At 37.3% G+C, this 21,106-nt stretch overlaps 1 protein-coding gene across 7 annotated transcripts in view; it reads right to left on the minus strand.

The window, feature by feature from the left end:
* Window positions 1–21,106, minus strand: part of VPS13D (vacuolar protein sorting 13 homolog D) — a 354,551-nt gene that overhangs the window by 300,388 nt on the left and 33,057 nt on the right. For 5 of the 7 annotated variants that reach the window (XM_077151249.1, XM_077151246.1, XM_077151247.1 and 2 more), the window contains exons 15-22: window positions 20,488–20,563; window positions 19,746–19,916; window positions 18,644–18,774; window positions 17,258–17,390; window positions 11,796–14,009; window positions 10,174–10,325; window positions 5,938–6,969; window positions 2,661–2,751 (exon numbers count right to left, since the gene is read on the minus strand). In XM_077151249.1, the coding sequence (XP_077007364.1) occupies window positions 2,661–2,751; window positions 5,938–6,969; window positions 10,174–10,325; window positions 11,796–14,009; window positions 17,258–17,390; window positions 18,644–18,774; window positions 19,746–19,916; window positions 20,488–20,563 (4,000 nt within the window). Of the gene's footprint in view, window positions 1–2,660; window positions 2,752–5,937; window positions 6,970–10,173; window positions 10,326–11,795; window positions 14,010–17,257; window positions 17,391–18,643; window positions 18,775–19,745; window positions 19,917–20,487; window positions 20,564–21,106 lie in introns of those variants that run through there. The other 2 variants (XM_077151248.1, XM_077151253.1) reach the window with 2 other exon arrangements.

Genomic DNA, 21,106 nt, shown 5'->3' on the forward strand with positions numbered 1-21,106 from the left:
TAAAGGGAACATGGAATGAGTAGTGGAAGAAGGTAGTGATAAATATGAACCACAACCACGTGATCAGTTATAGAAGCGAGGACTGTGATGCTGTTTTGTTCCTGTTATACTACCCAAGTTGTAAGATATCAAGTTTAAGAATGAATATTACCCAAGGACTTGAACCCTATTCTGGAGAGAGTTAATGTGTTTCCAGTTATACACAGGACAGTTGAGTTTTGTTAGGCGAAAGAAAAAAAATGTGTTTTAATGTTTTTTATTTAGAAATTAAGTATGGTTTAAGGTGATATATAAAACTGCCAAGTTGACAAGGGGTGGTCTGTCATGGTCAGGTTCATGTGTCAACTTCGCCAAGTGGTGGTACCTGTTTGTCTGGTTGGGCAAGTGCTGGCCTGTCTGTTGCGATAAGGACATTTCATAGAATTAAATCATGATCAGTCAGCTGTATTCACAGCTGATTCCATTTGTAATCAGCCAAGGGGAATGTCTTCTGCAATGAGTGATGCTCAGTCTAATCACTAGAAGCCTTTTAAGGAGGATTCAGAAGAGACAGGCTCTCTTTCTGCTTCAGCTGTTGAACCTCTCCTGTGGAGTTCGTCCAGACCCTCCATTGGAATCGTCAGCTTCACAGCCTGCCCTACAGATTTTGGAATCTGCATTCCCATGGTCACGTGAGACACTTTTATAAATTTTATATTTGCGAGTGTTCCCTGTTGATTCTGTTCCTCTAGAGAGCCCTAACTAATAGACAGAGCTTAAAACTGTTGTGACAGTCAGGACTTATATAAGATTGCTCAGCTAACAGATGAAATCATTTCTACGAGAAAGAGAAGTGCTCTGCCTCCATTCCCCCTTCCCTCTCCCCTCTGATTTGTACTTTAATGATATGACAGACTTGAGATCACTATTGGATGAGTTAATGCAACCCCACGTCCCCCAGCAGAGAAGGATGGCAAAAACTTGAGAACCACAACAGCTTTTCTCCACTCCTCTAGTGGTTGTTCATCATGGAGACCTAGAGGATAACATACAAGGCTTGCCTGCCTGCTACTTCCTCCCCCACCCATCTCATGCTACCTCCCAGGCCACAGACTGAAGGGACACTCTGAGTTGCTCTCTGCCTGCACAGTCTTCCTTACAAGGCATCCCCGGTCACAGCATGCCCAGGAGAGCGCCACAGGAACGACTAGGAGGTACTCTCATAAAGGGACCTCAGAGGTGCATACAATTTTAAAGGATAAAACATTTACAAAAATAAATATAAAAGTGATCATTTCTGAGATTAAACCACTAATGAGAATTAGTTTAAAATACCATAAAATCTATTAATTGTACCATGCATAAAAGAAAAAGGGAAGAGAGTGCCTGAAATATGTCAGGTATTCAAGCAACATTGAGTGGAGTTTAATGTGGTTTAATAAAAAACTAAAAAGATCAATGAGGCAGACCTTAAGACATGCATGTGAAACGGAACTGCCAAGCTGTGTAGCTACTCTGATATTATCTGAGTGAGTCCCCTGTAGGGGACTGAACAAAGATGAAATGCTGAAACATGTATACCTGGGTACAAATCTAGAATGAATCATTCTTAACATTGTGTGGATACAAAAAAGGAATATATTGAACTCTGGCTTCCTCAAAACAAATTTTATCATCCTAATTATCATTATAAATCAGTTTGTAAAGTGTATGCATTTGGCATGCTATTTCAGCTCCTAACAAATACATACTCCTCTGTGACTCTTAATGTCCTCTCAAAGACACCCAATCTTAAGGGAAAGTTTAGAGTCATATGTCATCAGAAGGAAAGATGGAAGTTAAAACATGGGAATGTATAACACAGTGAATCTTGTAGTAGGCAATGTTTGTGATTAATGGTACAAATATTACAAAGTTCTTTCATGAACTAGAACAAATGTACAACACTTAAAAAAAATACCCAATCTTAAGAAACATCTTCTAGCTAACTTTTATAAATTTATTTACAATAGCCATAAGATCTTCTTGATTTTACTACAGTCAACATTTGAGCTTTGTAATCATCCCTATCTAATTACATATTCCTTAAGGAAGGCATAGTTTAATAAACACTCTATAAATCTCTTATATTTAGAACTTGATGTAGTCAATCATTTGTACTCTAGTAAGACTCTCAACCTACAAAACCCCTTGGAATGAATGCTGGCTTTGCTAAAATATCCTCCTGCCTAAAATCATGCCACAGAAGTGAATTTATGCCCTGGTTTCCCAGAGACTGCCCAGTTATATGCCTATTTTCCAGGCATAATCACTAATAGCATCTGCTTTCACTCTCAAAAATATTCCTATTTGGACAAAAAAAATTTGTAAGATTAACCTAGAAGAGTTTATTAAAAACACAGATAAATACCAGGGCTGTATATCAGGGGTAGGGATAAGGAAGGATGGGGGGGGCGGCAGGTAGAGGCAGCAGAGCCACTATCTGCATACCTAAGAAACTATCCAGATGATTCTGATCCCTAAACTAGAATTTGGGAACCAATACTACAAATTATGGCCAGACCAAAAAACATAATCAAGCCACTGATTCACACATTACTTAGCATATGAGGACAATCAACTTCGTGATCAAAATATTCAAATTCTTACCAGATTTTGCAAGTTTGATTTTCTCCACTTACCAATCAATTCCAGATGTGCCACTAATTTAGACACATTTGCTTTAGCAAGTTCACTGGTAGTCTTATTCAGCACAAGAGAGAGTGAATGAACCTGGAAATGCAAAAGATAAAAGAAGGCAAACATTACTGGGGGAGAAAAGATATGTCATTCAAGAAAATAGCAGAACAAAATTAAGATGCAGAAAGACTCAGGAAACTGAAAGATAAAGCTTTTAATAATACCAATTTCACTTTCGCTTTCTTAAAACTGTCAAACCATAATTTAAGGTTAGACATGATTTAAAAAAAGGACCTCAACTGGGTAATTAAAATCCAGGTTCTGTGGTGTCTTTTCTATAAGTTGTCCTATCTTTTCTAGTGAAAAGATAGTGAAATTTTTTTTACATTATAAAACAAGTTTTCTTATTTTTGTGTTTGTATTTAGTATTGCCTACTCTGTGTTAACTCATAGATTCATTACGAAATCTGCCAAAGCAAAATAATAGTATGATTTAGAATCTTATTTGTGCCTTTGGACAAACATTTTATAGAAGCCCCTGTTGATCGACTGGGACTTCACCTAGAGACCACAATCAACGATTCTCCTTACAAGAGACAACGATAAATAGAAGAAAACAAAACAATGTCTGACTTGGGAATAGCATCCTTCACAATAAATAAATTCTGTATTATGGTATTGTGACTACAATAGTGAAAAGATTTCTACAACTAGAATTTTTTGAGGCAGGTCTCAATAAATTCTTTGCTCTGAGTTCTCTCACTGGTGATAAGGTGAAGATAGGGAAGGAGAAGAGAGGACATGGAGAGGAGATTCAAACTTTAAAGTAGCACTCACTACTTCCAAATGGCAGAAGCCGCCCGTGCCTTACCCCTTTAGCTTGAGTGCCCACCATAAAGGGGGTGCTGAGTAAAGGTCTGATGAATGACTGGGGGGAAAAAAGATGGGAAAAGAAGGGAAGATATCTGCAGAGAAAAGAAGAGAAAAAAAAGAAAGGGATTATTATAGCTGGAGCAATGACCTTGCCATTGTGTCTCAGAGACCGCCTTGTAGAAAGCTTTTTGAGAGTCCACAAAAGGATCTCAAGGCAAGAGCATCACCATGGAATTGGGGAGGGAAAGGTGAGGGTAATAAAACCTTCAGTCATTTAATCACCAAAACACATATATAAAGGCCTTGTTGGAGGAACCACAGTTACCACCTGAACTTGCTCTTAGTATCAACCTTCGCATCACTGAAGGTGGGATAACCAGACATCACATGCCTCGCTGCTGTGATGCACCAGCAAGCACTCAGCACCACCTGTGAAGTGTTCTTACTTAAAAGGTAGAACTGAACCTGATCAAATTTCTTGAGCTAAATTCCATTTCTAAAAAGAGGACAGAGGAAGAAGTCAAATGGCACCACAAGAAATAGACAAATCCAGAATGTGGGACACTCTATAGTAAAAGTCAGTTCCAAAGGGGAAAGGGGGGGGGGGGCGGGGGGGACCTGGTTCATTTTAATTAAAAGACATGACAGCAAAATAACATTTAAACCTTGTCTGGATCCTTATCAGACATCACTTTATTTAATTCTCCTCATTTTGTAGATGTAGAAACTAAGACTCAGCAAAGCAAAGTATTCCACTGAATTGTAAGGACAAAAGGAAGACATGAAGTTTCTTAAACCACTCATTTCTCTAAAATCTCAGAATAAGAGGGCATTATTGAGTCAATCAGGGACTGATTATGGACTGGTGGGTATTATATAATTCCTAGGAATTCTTGTTAATCTAGTTAGATGTGACAACACATTGTAGTTATATAAGAAAATGTCTTTTTTTAAAATACTTACTAAAGTATATGGAAACGAAATGATACCTGAAATTTGTTCCTGTTCTCCTGTGGAACCAGCTACACCACCCTATGCAAAAGCCCCCTGGGGGCACTCTTACCAATACCTTCGGGTGCAGGAGTCCAGTCATTCAAGGGACTACAGAACAAAGACAGTTACTAACATGAAGTCCAAAAGAATGACTAAAGTCTCTCCATTCATCTTGCTAAACCCAAGGTACCAGAGGCCTCAGAGTTCTGCAAATCATTCACTGACCAAACACTAAGCAAGGGAAATAAAGCTGGTTCTTGCCCATTTCTCCCGAGAGCATCTCCATTTCTAAAGGAATGAAATTTACCGGCAGCTAAGGAACTAAGGAACCAGGTAAAACGTCATTCTCCTCCCTGACTTTTCCCCAGCAGTAAGTGCACATCCACACATGTTAAGACATGTAAATGAGAACTTCATCCTCAAAACACACTAATGTAATCAGCAACCACAGGGGGACCCAGGAGGGTGGACTGGTGCCACTTATAATAGCCATATACACTCCCTAACGGTCAGTTAAAACTGTTTACATACACAGCTTACTGTTCTGTCACAGAGAGCAGTGCAGCCTTAAATTCAAATGCTATCACTTTTGTGTTTTGGGTAATTATGTACAAAATGAGCAATGAGATGTTATAAGTACAGCAATCAACGTAATGCTAAAAATAACAGGAGCTACCATCTATTGAGTGCTCACTATGTGCCATCTAGTGTGTGATAATGTGGCCTTACCTATGTTATTTCACTAAAATGATAAGTACCATTTATCACCCCCCAGTTGCCCCAGTTGATTACTGAAAAAATTGAGGGAGAAAGAGATTAAATAATTTTCCCAAGGTTTCACAGCTATATGGTTACAGCAAAGTGCCAGGATTCAAAACTACGTAGTCTGACTAATGAGACTTCATTCTCTTTTTAATTAATTATTTTTAAAATTTCTTTTATTATGAACTATAACATTCAAAAATGAGACTTCGTTCTAAACAGCTAAACAGTTGCTCTCAATGAAAACCAATAATATTCAGAAATAGAAGGGAGATAATAACAAAAGCCACACTTTAAAGTAGCTACTATTCACTAGGTGTTTTGCTAAGTGCTTTACCAAAATTAGCTCATTTAATTATCTTAATTTTACAGGTGAGAAAACTGAGTTTGAGAGAAGCTAAGTAATTCCATTGAATTATATAGCCCACAAGAAGTTACTTACATCATTTATTTTTCCTGTTGCTAGATGGAATTTACACTAAAATCTTTTCTCAATTATTAACGTTCACTCTTTTATAACAGACACCCAGATGACTAGATAGCTCTCCTGCCATCAAGAGCTATCTTCCAGAGTAAGTGTAAAATGCTGGCATTTAAATAAGCAACACCAAACTTATTCTTAGAACTTACAGGAGCAAAGGGAACCGATACCTTGAGATCCAGCTTGGTGTTAACTGGATCCTGAAGTGCAGAGTCTGTTATAGTATTTGATTCAAACTTCACATTTTGTAGAACGTCCTCAGATGACATCTTCATTGCATGGTTATCTGCAGTGGAGCCGATTCCAAAAAAATCTAATATCACGACCCAGGTTTGCAATGTGATCAGCACATCCAAGCAGTTGAAATCAACATCAATGCACCGGTTGACTCGATCATAGCTGGACAAGAATTCTGGATGTTTCTTATCCACCAAGAATATATTGATATGCACCAAGGAATCATCAAATTTACTCTTCCCAGCATATATCTTGGGCTCGTCTACTGTTGGAGAAGGAGGTGGAGTTAAGGGATAGTCCTCATCTTGGACTTCCTTTTGCTTTTTCCGGGATGCTGAGGTGGGTCTTTGATACAACTGAAAGACGTTAGGAGCTTCTTCCATGTGGGAAGGGAGAGACCGAGGCATATCAGGATACTCCACATTAGACACTGAAGGACAAGACTGAGAAAGATATTCTTTCTGTGCTAAACTGGATGGCTTAGGAGCTCCCCGAGACACCATCAGGTTCTTGTATTTGGAATCTGGATTTTTCTCCAATAAGTCTTCCATCAGCAGAGAATGCAGAGCAATCTGAACAGATAAAGTCTGAGGATGATCTTTACTGAATTCCACCTCAAAATCCTGAAACTTTAAGCTCACAAGACCCTGGGCCCCTAAAGTCAGATCTCCACTTAGCTGAACTTGAAGCTCAGATATGCAAAAATTTGCTTGAATCTGAGTGAAGGATTTGACTTCCCTCACAGACAAGGACTTCTGAGAAGTATTAGAAAGGCTGGAGTGACTGAACAATCCATTCTCCTTCCTTTCAACAGAAGGTTCTCCACAGGTATTGAGCGGAGGCAAAGGAGAATTAGGGCTAGGTGAAGAGGTAGCACTGACTGGAAACTTATTCAGATCTTCACTATAGAAAAGATTGTCCAGAGTTTGTAAAACCTGCTCATATACATGCTTTGCTAACACCACCTGCATTCAATGAGAAAATTTCAGTTACTCCACTGTACTCAGATGCACTGCCCATAAACTCCCAAAGTTGTTTTCATGGGTTTCTCCACCAGACTATAAGTTAATAGGTAACAAGGACTACTTTTTTTGGCTCTTTTCTGTTCTTACCTCTTTCTGCTCTATTCACAAGACCCTCCCCTTGTACCTCAAAGAATAATCTACAAACAGTAAATTTTCAATAAACGCTGCTAACTATATGACTGAATCAATAAAACCACTTTAACTCTAAAAGAACCACTGCAGAAAAAGAAGGGCATATTGCCACAAGTCTAATGCAGTCACACCACAGGAATGGGAAAAATTTAGTACTACTAAACAAAATACTTTTGTAGTATTTTTTAGTGATAGTAATGGTAACTCTTGATTAATATGGTTTCATTTCTCCCTTTCTTTGTCCTTAGTTACAATTCTTTATGAAAAGTGTTTTTAGGAAAGCTTTTTAAATTAAGGGCAATTTTTTTATCAGAAAAATTCAAATCAATTAATGTGCAAATAATGACAGAATTAGTCTCCATTTTGTAATTCCAGATTAAATAATTACTCCATCAAAGTTCATCAAAGGAGTAAAACATTAGACAGATGATTAACATGGAATTTTACAATGAAGCATCAGGCTCTTACCACCTGATTACAATAACCAATATTAGCATCACTCAAAGACAGACAACCATACATTACACACCTTCTGAGTGAGGAGTCTAGATAATAGAGACCTAAAAGATCTACCATCTAAAGGCATATGTGGACCCTGTGTGGATCCTGATTCAAACAAACCAAAAGAAAAAGACATTTTTGGTGATTTCTCAGAAAGGTAGACATAGAATTACCTTTGACCCAGAAATTCCACTCCTAGGTTTATACCCAAAAAACAGAAAGCAGGACTCAGACAAACATTTACACACCAGTGTTCATCACAACATTATTCACAACAGCCAAAAGGTGGAAGCAACCCAAGAGTCCATCAACAGATGAATGGAAAATCAAAACATGGTCTTTCATTTCAGCCATAAAAAAAAAAAAATGAAGTGCTGGTTCAAGCTACAACATGGATGAACCCTAAAGCCATCATGTTGAGTGAAATAAGCCAGGCACAAATTAACAAATGTTGTATGAATTCTTCTTTTATGAAATAATAAGAAAAAGCAAATTCATAGAGACAGAAAGCAGAACAGCTGTTACCAGTGGTGGAGGGAAAGAGCAATGGGGAGTTATCGCTAAAGATATGAATTTTGGTATAGGATGATGAAAATAGTCTGGAAATAGATGCTGGTGACAGTTACGCAACATTGTCAATGTTACTTAATGTCAAATAATTGCCCACTTAAAATGGTCACAATAAGCTTTATGTCATATATAGTTTACCACAATTAACAAGTAAATCTTTTTTTTTAAAAATGTCTCTGAAATCTGAAAATGGATACAAATTTAAACAATATCAAGAAATTTTCATTGACTGTATAAAGCATAACAGCACTGTGTTCATGTAAGAAAATGTACATTATTCTTAGAGATACATTCTAAATACATAGGAGTGAAAATGGCAGGATTCATGAAACATTCCACAAAAAAACTTTTTAAATGGATAAAACAAGAGGCAAAATTTTGAGAACTAATGAATCAGAGTTATGTGTACATAAGGTTCATTAGGCCGGTCTACTTTTGTGTATTCAAAAGTTTTCATAAGAAAAAAAGTTTTTAGATATATTTTTATTAAAAACAACCATAATTCAATGGTAACCAAATGAATAATAAAAAAATCAATATAATACAATAGAATTCACATTCTGTATTAGATTAAAGGTGAAAAACCCATGCTAGTAGTCACTGCTGATGAGAAAAAAACTTAGCTTGCAGAGGGAAACCTGTGGGGAAAGCTCCATCCCCCAGAAACCCATCACCAGGAGCTACTAATATCAACAGGTACACAAGTCCATAAGCAGCTCTCCTGGGTTACTCCCAAGCTGCTGTTCTACACCGACCAGTGACCATTACTGGCCAAGGCTAGGGTCCAGCACCCATGATTCTGCCTGACCTCTTTTAATCATTTAATGTCCTTTTCTGAACTGCCTGTGAAATCAGGAAGGATTACACTACACTTTTGACCAAAAAAAAAAGGATACCAGATATATGCACACACATTACCCACAGAGATATACAAGAGAAATTCTAATCCTGGACTGTTTCATTTTGGAGAGCGCAAGACTAATTCTTCCTCGAAAGGATTTGTTAACAGCTCAGATAATCAGATATTCTATAGGCTGGGCTAAGTATGTCAAAAGGGTAACAAGAATTATATCCCCCTGGAAAAGAAAGACAGACTTTTGAAGCATTAATTTTCTGTTTCTGAATGGCAATGGAATTAAAGATGTCTTCTTCCACCATAAAATTCAATCCTCCTTGAAACATAAAAGAGGCTAACAAGACTGATTCCCCAGTGATAAAATGACATAATAAAAGGACTTCATGTCTACTGAAGCAAGCAATGATAATATGCATTAATTATATCTGAATTTATATCACTTCCTTCCAACATAATATACATATATAAATAAGCTTATATTACCTCATAGTTTCTTTTAGAAGAAGAGATTGGTAACTAAACATAGACTAGGAACAAGAAGAACAGAAATGAAATGACTTTCTCAAGATCACAATGATCACTGAAAAACTTCTCTGCTACTGTCTTGTGTGAGAAAATGCCTTCGCCATGTACTATGCATACATACAACAGAGAGGATAAGAGTAAAGACAGCCAGTTAAACTTTTCACAGCTATTGTACAAATATACCTTAAAAGATAGACAGAGAAGCTCAAAAAAAAGAAATGGTGCTTATACAACCAGTATTAGTTGTTTAGTAATCAGTTGATTAGTATTCGCAAATTGTATTAGTAGGATTAGTATTTTAATAACCTACCCTTGTGTTGATGTGTCAGTGAATGAAACCATGTGCCATGCACAAATCTAGTATGCATGGTTCACATAAAGTCAAGTTTAAACCTTGCCAGAACATGTATATTTTCACCATTCATTGGCAGATTTCAAAATCTTTTTGTGATACAGAAATTTCTGACCCAGTGGAATTAACCATAATGAATTTGTTTTAATATAATCATTTTAAAAAATGATTTCAATTGCCCTGACATGAAAATCAACAAGGTTTTTACCTGAACTGGATTAACAAATTTTCCTTCAATCTTCATGATGCTGGAAGTTTCCAGGTCATCTGGACTAATAGAGAAAGCCAATTCAGATTCTCTCTCTATAGGGATCTTCTCCAGTTTAAACTGAATAGTGGTGTTGTTCAGGATGTGAAAAGCTGGCATAAAAGAGAGGAAATGAGAGACTAAGTAAACACTAAAATTTACTTAGTTGCTGCTGATTAATTGTAGGGTACATAAAATAAGGCTGTGGATTACTCTTTGACTGGGAGAATCAGCCTGGCAGCTGGATCTGTAACTGAGTACAAACCCTATGCCTACCCCAAGACCAAAACATAAGAAAGCAAACATACAAGATAAGTTTACACACAGAAAAAGAGTATTTTCAAGATATGCTCCATCTTGTGCTTTCAAAATGTGATTTGTGCATATTAATCTAGTCCATGCTCTACATTAAGCTTCTCTTATCCTCCCATACCAGCACCTTCTAAACCTAATGGCTCCTCCTTGCTTAGCTTCTAAACTAAGATTTATTCCTTTTATTGGGCCTAAATCGGAATCAAGGACAAGAAAAATGTATACATGAACAAGCAGGGAAAGCAATCCTTTGTTAAATATCTAATTGAATCTGAGAACCAGAGAAGGAGAATTTGCCAAAGCCATTCATTGCTTTGCCAGTAAATAAAGCCATGCTCTAGGGCTTACTTACCTGATTTCTGTGGATGCTGAGACTAATAGTCTGAACGATCAGGTTTTAGCTGATTAGATGCAGAATTTAATAAATATAAGCATTCTTTTCTAGAGCCTTGGACTAACCCACTATAACACAAAATGACCAAATAGTAACATGAGAACACAGCATCCAGACTAAATTTCATATTGTACTTATGTCAATCATTCCAGCTGCCTCGGGCTAAAATGTTTGACTACACCTTAGGAACAAATAAGAATCATATATATTTGACCAAATTAAAACAGTATTCTAACACTGAATACAACCACTGAAGTACATCAAATAAGCACTCACCAGATTTCAAAGTGGGCTACTTAAAAAAAAGGGGAGGGGGAGGAATTGAGAAAACCTTCTCGACCAAAAGGGGGAAGAGCGAAATGAGACAAAATAAAGTGTTGATGGATGAGAGATTCCAAACAGAGTCGAGAGGTTATTTTTACACACTAAATAGTTAAGGTGTAATGGAGAGGCTGGAGGGAACTGCCTGAACATGTAGAGCTGTGTTACAGTAGCCATGGTTCTTGAAGATGATTGTATAATGATATAGCTTTCACAATGTGATCGTGTGATTGTGAAAATCTTGTGTTTAATGTTCCTTTATCTACCTTATTGACAGAAAAGTAAAACATTTGTATTAAAAAATAAATAAATAATAGGGGGAACAAATGTTAAATTTAGTATTGAAATGCTAGTGATCAATAAAGGGAGGGATAAACAGTATGGTAAAAAAAAAAAAGTCTTATTTTGCCAAATACATCATTAAATCAAACAAGGTCAAAACATACTAACCTAGTCTATATGAAACATTCTACTATTCTGATTTCTAAATATTAAATGGGAGATAATCTAAAAGGAAAGTTTTGTTTAAATCAAACAAAAGATTTAAGCTCCTTACCTTGACCTCTATGCAAAGATTCAAAGAAATCATGTCGGGTAAAAGGAGTTTCATCCTGACTACTAACACTGGCAGACCCAGAAGGAGGACAAAATGTCCGGCTTACTTCAGACCCAGGACCCTCTCGGCCTGCCAGTTGGGCACAATTCAAAGAATATAGTTTAATGTCCTTGATTTCCACCTGCAGACGGTCATTTCTGGATTCATCATCTCCTGCCACAAAATTCTGGATGAATATCTGTCCCAAGTGTCCTACCAACAACTCAGGACTTCCAGGTTTCCGAGGGATAGAAACAACTGGCGATTCAATGTTTATGTTCAAGATCAGCTTTACAGTATCAGAATGAGATGCAGCTAGGCCAAACCCATACATTTCATTTTCATCAAAGAAAAACAGTTCCCGAGTCTTCCTTGGCATTTCAAAGAGCGATACCATCTCGCTGTACTCAGCAGTCTTGGTAGCAAGTACTGTGGTGACTTTGGTGGCGGCACTTTTCAGCATACTTCGAAAATTTTCTTCCAGTTCATCCATGGATAACGTCAATTCCTTCAAAAATTTAGCAGAGTGATTATAATGCAAAGAAGCCATCTTGAGGCTGAGAAAACACTCTTGTTTAGATTTCTCAACAAATGTGAAACTCAAAGCTTCAGTGAGGGCTGCATCTTCCATTCTGACAAATACAGATTCAAAGTAACCTATGTCACTGATGATATTTTCATAGCCTTGGGAATTACCAATGCTGACAACATACTGATTCTTAATATTATCTTGTGTCAAATCCATAAGCTGCAAACAGCCAAGAGAACCATTCACATCAAATATACTTCCCATTGAGACATTAACTTTGGTGCCACCTATACTTGCAGTCGCAATTTTTCTGCCATATTTCTCTCCATTTGCCATTCCTACTGTCCGGAGAAGCAATAAGTTAAGTCTGTGGATTTCCACCGCAACCTCAGTATTTTGTTCATATGTAGATTGATAAGTTCCTTGTTCCCTGAAGCTTTTTTCAAAATTAGTCATTAAAGGTTGAGGACTCAAATCATCTTTTTCCTTAGGGAAGGACTTTTGAAGAAAACCAATCAATTCCACAATTGTCTCTGGATTTAGGATAATATCCAAATTATTCACCTGTAATGATATCACCTGAAGAGTGCTATCTAAATTCATTGATGGGCACTCTGAACTTACAAACTGATATTCCAATTTAATGAGGGACTCTTGTTCTTTGGTGAGAATTTTGTCAAGTGAAACACTCACAGCTGATCGTTCATTCAGTGTAGATGCATCAGTTATATTTGTCACATTGGGGCCAGAGACAGGAGATTGGGCCCTGCTATCCCGAAGGCTTCCTGTTGGAATATCAAAACTCAAGTTCTTGTGTGAAGCCATCAAAAGATCGAAATCAGCACCATATGTCTGCATGGTGTCCACAAGGAGTAAACCATGAACAGTGAGCGAGACTTCCGCGTCATAAGGCCTCTTCACAAAATGAGCATTGGTACCAAATACCTTGAGCACAGAAATGTACCGGCCATTGCTCTCAACACCAAGCTGCATACAGTTAACTTTAAATTCAGCAAGGAGAAGCTGCGACTCCACCAGGACCTCCCGGGTATGCTGCTCCAACATCACAATGGTCTGGGTTAAATTCATTACTGAGTCTTGCAAACTTCCCCGCTGTCCCCCTTGGGGAAAAATCTTCTCTTTAACCTGAGTGTCAGAAGTCTTCATTTCTGAGGTGGTCAAGAGAGCAAAGCAATTCTTTAAAGCAGATATTTTATCTTCATTGATGTGGATTTTTAAGTCTGGAAGATTGCCTGAGAGCACAGCTCCTGGGTATTTGGGATCTGAAGTATAAATCAGTCGGCGTTCTAACTGTAGATGAACATTGAACTTCTCTACGACATGGGTTGGCCCCACATCAATATCCTGGACATGTTTCCAATTGTCTTTCACTCTTCCAACCATGATCTGGAGGTCCATAAATGACAAGGCGTATCTCTCATACATCTTTGTGCTCATTAGATGTGCTTGAAGCTGTTCTTCACTGAATTCGACTCCAGCAAATGGAGGTGTTTTCTCTCCATTATTGCTGCTTGTCTCAGGAGGTGGAGTATTAGGAGGTGTGGCTAGAGGGGTCTTGTATTCATCATCACTAAATTGATTCTCTTCAGATGTTGACCCTTCCCCACTTTTCCTCTTGGAGTCATCTACAGATAAAAAAGAAAAGATTCAAAGTAATGCCTGTTCTTTCCTTTAATGTAATAATTAAGAAGAGTATCAAGTGGTCCCAATTTTTAAAAAATGGATGAAAACTTTAAGCATAGCATTCTTCATCTACCATTTATTCAGTGTGAATTTATTTATTAATTTGGAAATCAAAACACAAAGAATAAAATTATATGAACAAAAAAAACTAAATGAACATGAAAAAAGTTGGAGACCCGCTGACATGAATATATGCAAGTACAGAAAGCAGCAATGCTGCTTCCCACCTTCAGAGCTGCACTGTCATAGTTGCTAGCACCAACCCTCCTCATGGCCCTCTCTATACTTATCTAATTGTCTCTGTTTTTCTTTATTCGTCTATGTGTTCATTTTGCTTCCCACACCAGAACATTCTAAAAGTATAGAGGTCTCATCTCTCTTACTCAACACAGTATCCCTGGTGCCGATGTCAGTGCTTAGCAATAACAGGTCAATGTATCGTTTTCTAGCTCCAGAGTCCACACTCCTATCCCCTCTCTTGCACAGAGACAAGATTGTGCTGAGACAACTACAAAAACAAACCTCTGGGTTCTGTCACCCATGACTCTATCAAATGTTTATATGCAAGTAGGTGCTCTCTGTAGTTGTGTGAACCATTTCTTCAGGTCCAATTTCCTTTTAACATTCCCCTTGGCACCAAACTTTTTCATTCCTGTTCAAGTCCTCTACCCTCTTCTCCCTTTTGGGTCTTTCCTATGAAGTAAGATAAACTGAGACTATTTGATAAGCTCCTCAATTTCATTTATTTCATGAATCCTCTCTTCCCTCCTGTCTCAAAGTAATCAATAAATACTTTTTGGATCTAACAACAGTAAGGAAATTATCATCCAAGAGTCTCTTTTTATATATGCCCCTAGTAGCAAATAGATTAAACCTTTATCTCTGAAAGTAAGTGCTGGGAAATAATATTCATTAAAATACAAAATGTTACACAAGAAATACAAATTAAAAATCACAATGACTGAGCCCCCAGTCTTGGGGTTTGTTCATATAAAAATTAACCCCACAAAGGATAGGTCAAGTCTACTCAAAATTTAGGCCTAACAGTCACCCCCAAGAGAGCCTCTTTTGTTGCTCAGATGTGGCCTCTCTCTCCAGCCAACACAAGTAATCTCACCACCCTCCCCCTGTCTACGTGGGAAAGAAATCCTAGAATGAGCTGAGACTCAGCATCTAGGGATTGAGAAAAACCCTAGAATGAGCTGAGACTCAGCATCAAGGGATTGAGAAAACCTTCTCTACCAAAAGGGGGAAGAGTGAAATGAGACAAAGTGTCAATGGCTGAGAGATTCCAAACAGAGTCGAGAGGTTATCCTGGAGGTCATTCTTATGCATCAAGTAGATATCATCTTGTTATTCAAGATGTAATGGAGAAAGAAGGAAGGGAAAGAGGTAAATTTGACTTTTTTTCTTTGTTTCTGAAAATAACTTCTGATAAGTAGTGATACAGGGCTGATAATAGAAGAAGTTTTCAATCTACATTCAATTAACTAAAGATATTTTGGAAGCCATAGGCAAAATTTAGAGTTCAAAACCTCAAGTAAGTCTTTCTTTCAGTCTGTTCTGATATTTTGCTCCAATACTTTTGGGTTGGAAAAGTATTGGAAAAATCCAATAGTTTTGGATTTTTCCTGTGACCTAAATCACTTTTTTGATCGAGTTCCAAATATTTTTCCTTATTCATAAAAAAAAAAAAAAGATGTAATAGAGACTGGAGGGAACTGCCTGAAAATGTAGAGCTGTGTTCCAGTAGCCATGTTTCTTGAGGATGACTGAATGATATAGTTTTCACAATGTGACTGTGATTGTGAAAACCTTGTGTCTGATGCTCCTTTTATCTACCTTGCCAACAAACGAGTAGAACATATGGAATAAAAATAAATAATAGGGGGAACAAATGTTAAAATAGATTTAGTTTGAAATGCTAGGGATCAGTGAAAGCGAGGGGTAAGGGGTATGGTAGGTATAGTCTTTTTTTTTTTCTGTTTTCAGTTTATTTCTTTTTCTATTGTCTTTTTATTTCTTTTTCTGAATGGATGCAAATGTTCTAAGAAATGATGAATATGCAACTAAGTGATGATATTGTGAATTACTGATTATCTATGTTAATGTTTTATTACGTTTGTTAAACTTTTTTAATTAATAAATTTTTTTTTAAATGCATTAAAAAAAAATCACAATGAGATACCACTTCACACCCAGTAACATGGCTATAATAAAAAAGACAAACAATAAGACGAGTGTTGAAAAGACTGAGAAATGAGAATCTTCCCATATTGCTGGTGGGACTGTAAAATGGGGCAACCACTTTGAAAAACTGTTTGGAAGTTCCTCAAAGTGTTAAATGTAAAGTTACCATATATGATCCACCAATTTCATTCCTAGGTATATATTCAAGAGAACTGAAAACATGTCTACACAAAATCCTAAATACAACTATTCACAATAGCATTATCCATAATAGCCAAAAAGTAGAAACAACCCAAAAGTCCATCAAATGATGAACAGATGTACAAAATATGATGTATCCATCCAATTATTCAGCCATAAAAAGGAATGAAGGTCTGCTATGTGCTACAACATGGGAAAGCCTAAACATTATGCTGAGTGAAAGAAGCCAGACACAAGGGCTACAGGTTGTATGGTTCCTTTTATAGGACGAGGCCAGAACAGGCAAATCCATGGAGACAACAAAACAGATTAGTGGTTGCCAAGGGCTGGAAGGAGGAAGGGAAAGTGACTGCTAATGGGTATGGGGTTCTTTGTGGGTTGATAAAAATGCCTGGAATTACTGATGATGGCTGCCCAACTCTTTTGATATACAGCTCTTTGAATATAAACAACTCTTTCAGTTGTTTATACTCACTATAAGCAACTAAATTGTACACTTTACAAGAGTGAACATTATGAGATGTGAATTATATCTCAATAAAGCTATTATTTAAAAATAAACGAACTCTGGAGTTTAAGAACACGTTATAGGGTGGGTGATGGTGGTGCAGTGGCAGAGTTCTCGCCTGCCACTTCAGAGACTCTGGTTCGATTCCCAGTGCTTGCCCATGCCAAAAACAAACAAACAAACAAAAAATCCATGTTATAGAAACCTTTTTTTTTTTTTAAGTTTACTCATTTACACATAGAGAGAATGACCTACCAACAGATATTTCATTGCTTCATGTTCACACTATACCTTGAGTATTGGTCAATAACATTCTTCCTAGATCCACAACAACTAACACAGGATTCTTGAATTTGAAATCATCAGGAAATATCACCTGAGGGGCAGAAATATCCAGTCGCACAGTCCATCGTTTACTCTCCTCCTATAAAAATAAACTAAAATTACACGATTTTTAACTGCAACTGCTGAAACTTAAAAGCTTATCAGTAGGGCTAAAGACTTTCTAAAAGTTACAGCTAGGGAGATGGAATGATTTAACCGTTTATGGTATTAGAGCAAGAAGTTAAAGTGAAAGCAGAACCAAATGTTTGAGATTTAAAGACATTACCATGGGCAACTGTCTGAGAGGTGGGAAGAAAAAAAATTGCAAATGATTTGAGGAACTGTTTGCACTTTAAGTGTGACGATCCATGTTTAAAGAAAGAGCTGGTTTCTAATTTTTTCAGTTTAAAATTTTAAAGTACAACAGAAATTATGAAATTCAAATAAACGTGTAGAAATCCTAATATTTTAATTTATTCATTAGTAACCATGAATTTCCACACCAAACTATCTTAGTGAAAAACATAAGCTTCAACATTTGAAATATAACACACCAATTCATGAATCTGTTTTCCCTGCAACTAAAATTAGCCTAAATTGCATACATATAGTGAAAGCTGATTTATCCAATATACTACCAAAAAGAAACTTTTTTTCTTTTGGCTAAGATAACAAGGGGATACTATTAATTATTGTAATCTGTGTTGAAACATCCATACAGACAAAAAAAAAAAACCTGGACTAATTTCCATGCCATGCTATATACCCCTAAACATTTTACTTAGAAAATTTCTTCCATCCCTTACCCTCACAACTGGCTTAGCACTACCCAAAAAAAATACCGCCACACTATTTCAAAGTGCTCCATCTGCTGCCCTGTCTCAGCAGTGCACCTCCAGGCCATGCTGCAAAAAAGGTACCTTAGTGGACTAAGATGTTTCTTGGTTCTCCCTATCTAAAGCAGCCTCACTTCAGCTGGTCACTTAGCATCATAAAGTGACCATAACATACTGAAAGAGAAACTAGGGCATCATTCCACTTGTTTCTTTTCTGATAGTAAAATATCAGCTCTGAAGTAAAATACCAAATCTGGAAAACAGAACAAAGTCAAGTCTTGAAGTTGTTCCAAGATCGGTACAAGGAAGAAACATGATCTACTTGTAAACATTCATTTTTATTAATTAAACCCATATGTTTTTATTTTTGTTAGCTAATTTGGATTTCATTTGCAGTTTACTTAGGCAGTATAATCGATACATGCACACCTATCCACAGCAGGTAAAGCACTTGACAGAAAGAATGCCTGCCCCTTCACTGGCGCCCTTTAAGGAGTGTTTATATTTGCCCACTTACAATAAAATCACCCACTAACAAACGATCAAGAGTCTGTCGGATTTCTGCCTTGGTCTGCATCTTCAGTTTGTTGTACTGTCTTCGGGCAGCTTCAGCCACTCTCAACTCAAGTTCAGACTGATAACCAAAACCTGAAAGATTGGAAATATACAGGAGAGTCCAAGTTTTCAAAGGTGGAAGAAAGCACTGCAACATCTACTCTCGCCATGAATTTCTACCAAATTCTGTTAACAATAGCAGGTCCTTTCTCCAATATGACCTGGCATTATATAGGGTAAGAGGAATAAGATAAAGAGGGATGGGGACAGCCATGGAGGAAAGGGGGTACAGGAGGGAAGAGTAACTTAGTTACTAGAATTTCTTGGAATATTTGCTAAAAGATTCCAAACTATTATACTTCAAGTTTCTCAAAAAGCTAGATTACATTAAAAGTGAAAATGGAATTTAGAAGGAAATGCCTTCTATTTTCTGTCAGCGGCAGAGCAAGGAAGCCAAGACATTTATGGCTACTGTTTACATAAAAAGATTCAAAACTAGACCAAGAATTAAAATGGCTTCATTGTTACAAAGGGGAGTACATTTAGAAAAGTATTATTGTTCTCTCAATTCCCCTGTCAGTAAAAGTGCCTTTCCTCCACCCATTGTCTCAAATATTTTGGCGGAAACAAAAGGAAACTTAAGTTAATAAATGAATATATTCAGAACCTTGTAGTATTTAATATTGCACCAGGCAAGTAAAACAAACCACTGATTTTGCATTCTAGAAGGAAACTCTTAAACATTCCACCTAAGTTCACCAGTCTGAAATACCTTGGATAGCCAAGGAAACCACCATCCTAATGGTATAAGAAGTATTTTAAAATGAATGCTAAAGGGAGGCAAGAAAGAATATTAAAGGACATTGATTTCCCTTGGAAAGTGGCTGTCAAAGTACATATTCCTTGATTTACTAACTAATGAAACCCTCTCCACTTCCTCTGCAGGTCTTTCCTACCACCCAGGTCAGTCTTTGCATGTCATGACCCTTGTTCAGAATACTAGAAATGACAAGAAAGATTAAAATTTAAAAGTAACATAAGGTTAAACAAACAAAAAAGTTAACCTGAGGTATGAACCTTTCCCTTGTAGAAAAAGTCTGCTACTTTCTTAATAGCCTGGGGATTATATATGATGTTCAAAGGTCTTGTGCTGACATTTAGCCGCCTCTCAAAATGGCTGTGCACTGGATTTCTCTCATACAGCATTTCAAAGACAGGGTCATCTGGATCAGCTGCTAAAGGAAAAAACAGGAGAAAAAATATGGAGCACAGCAAAAACAATCTTTTCTTCATAAACCTGTAAAAGATTCTGAGAAAAAAACTTATATTCTAATTAATTCACATTTATACACATTTTATACAACAGAGAGCCTAACATAGATTGCTTCTCTCTCTTTTTTTTTTTTTTCCCTTAAACATGGGCAGGCACCAGGAATCGAACCCAGGTCCTCTGGCATGGCAGGCAAGCATTCTTGCCTGCCGAGCCACCGTGGCCCGCCCGCTTCTCTTACTTTTAACCAAAATTCTGAAAACCATGTTAGTGGAATTGCTTGCATTATGAAAACCAAGGACCCAGAGGCCCTGTGAAGTAGAGCACTTGCCCCAGTCCCACCCAGGCTAACAGTTAAAACTGGGAGAGCAGCAGGCTGCCTCCAAGCCAAGCACGACTTCTATAGAAGAACCACTGTGCTCGAAAGGGGAAACAAACACTCCCTCTTTACTGATCAAAGCCTACTAATCTGTAACAATAATATTTTTAAAGATTATTTTTAAGGATTATTGTTTTAAGAACATATGACAAATTACCAGGGTAATGATCACTTCTGTCTGAGGATGTTGTTTGGAGACCAAAAGACTGTGAGACTCTGCCAACTTCTTTATGCTATTAAATACACACAAAATGTACACGTCAAAGGAAGAGAGGATAATTTACTATACACACCCACCTTCACATCTTACCCTTTTACCATCACTCTCACTTAGCACCATCAAATCAAAACACACTTCACACCCGATATCTGAGTACTTGCAGACTAATCGATCTCTCTGGTTTTGCTCTTTTTCCCAACCTAGTGAAAACCTTTTTTCCTTTGTGTTGGCAGTATGCTACTTTGTACTTGACACTTTAAATGAATGACAGCTAAATGAATATTAAACATGTATGGCTTTTCAAATTTTAACTGTGCTCTCCCATCCTCTCCATAAATCTTTCCCCTACAAACGTAATGAACAAACAGTTGGCCAAACCCCAACCAAAACCATTCCTGTTAACCCTAAGGAACACCTAGGGCTCTATCTGAGATTCTACAAAAGTTTTATGCACTAAGATTACTTTCCAGAAACCAAAAACCTCCAGATGGTTTCTAGGCCAGAGAAGTCTTGAAACCCAGAAGGGCCAGCCTCTCCAAGTACATCAATTAGTTCC

This window comes from Tamandua tetradactyla, chromosome 2 (genome assembly GCF_023851605.1).
Source record: "Tamandua tetradactyla isolate mTamTet1 chromosome 2, mTamTet1.pri, whole genome shotgun sequence".
NCBI classification, from domain to species: domain Eukaryota; kingdom Metazoa; phylum Chordata; class Mammalia; order Pilosa; family Myrmecophagidae; genus Tamandua; species Tamandua tetradactyla.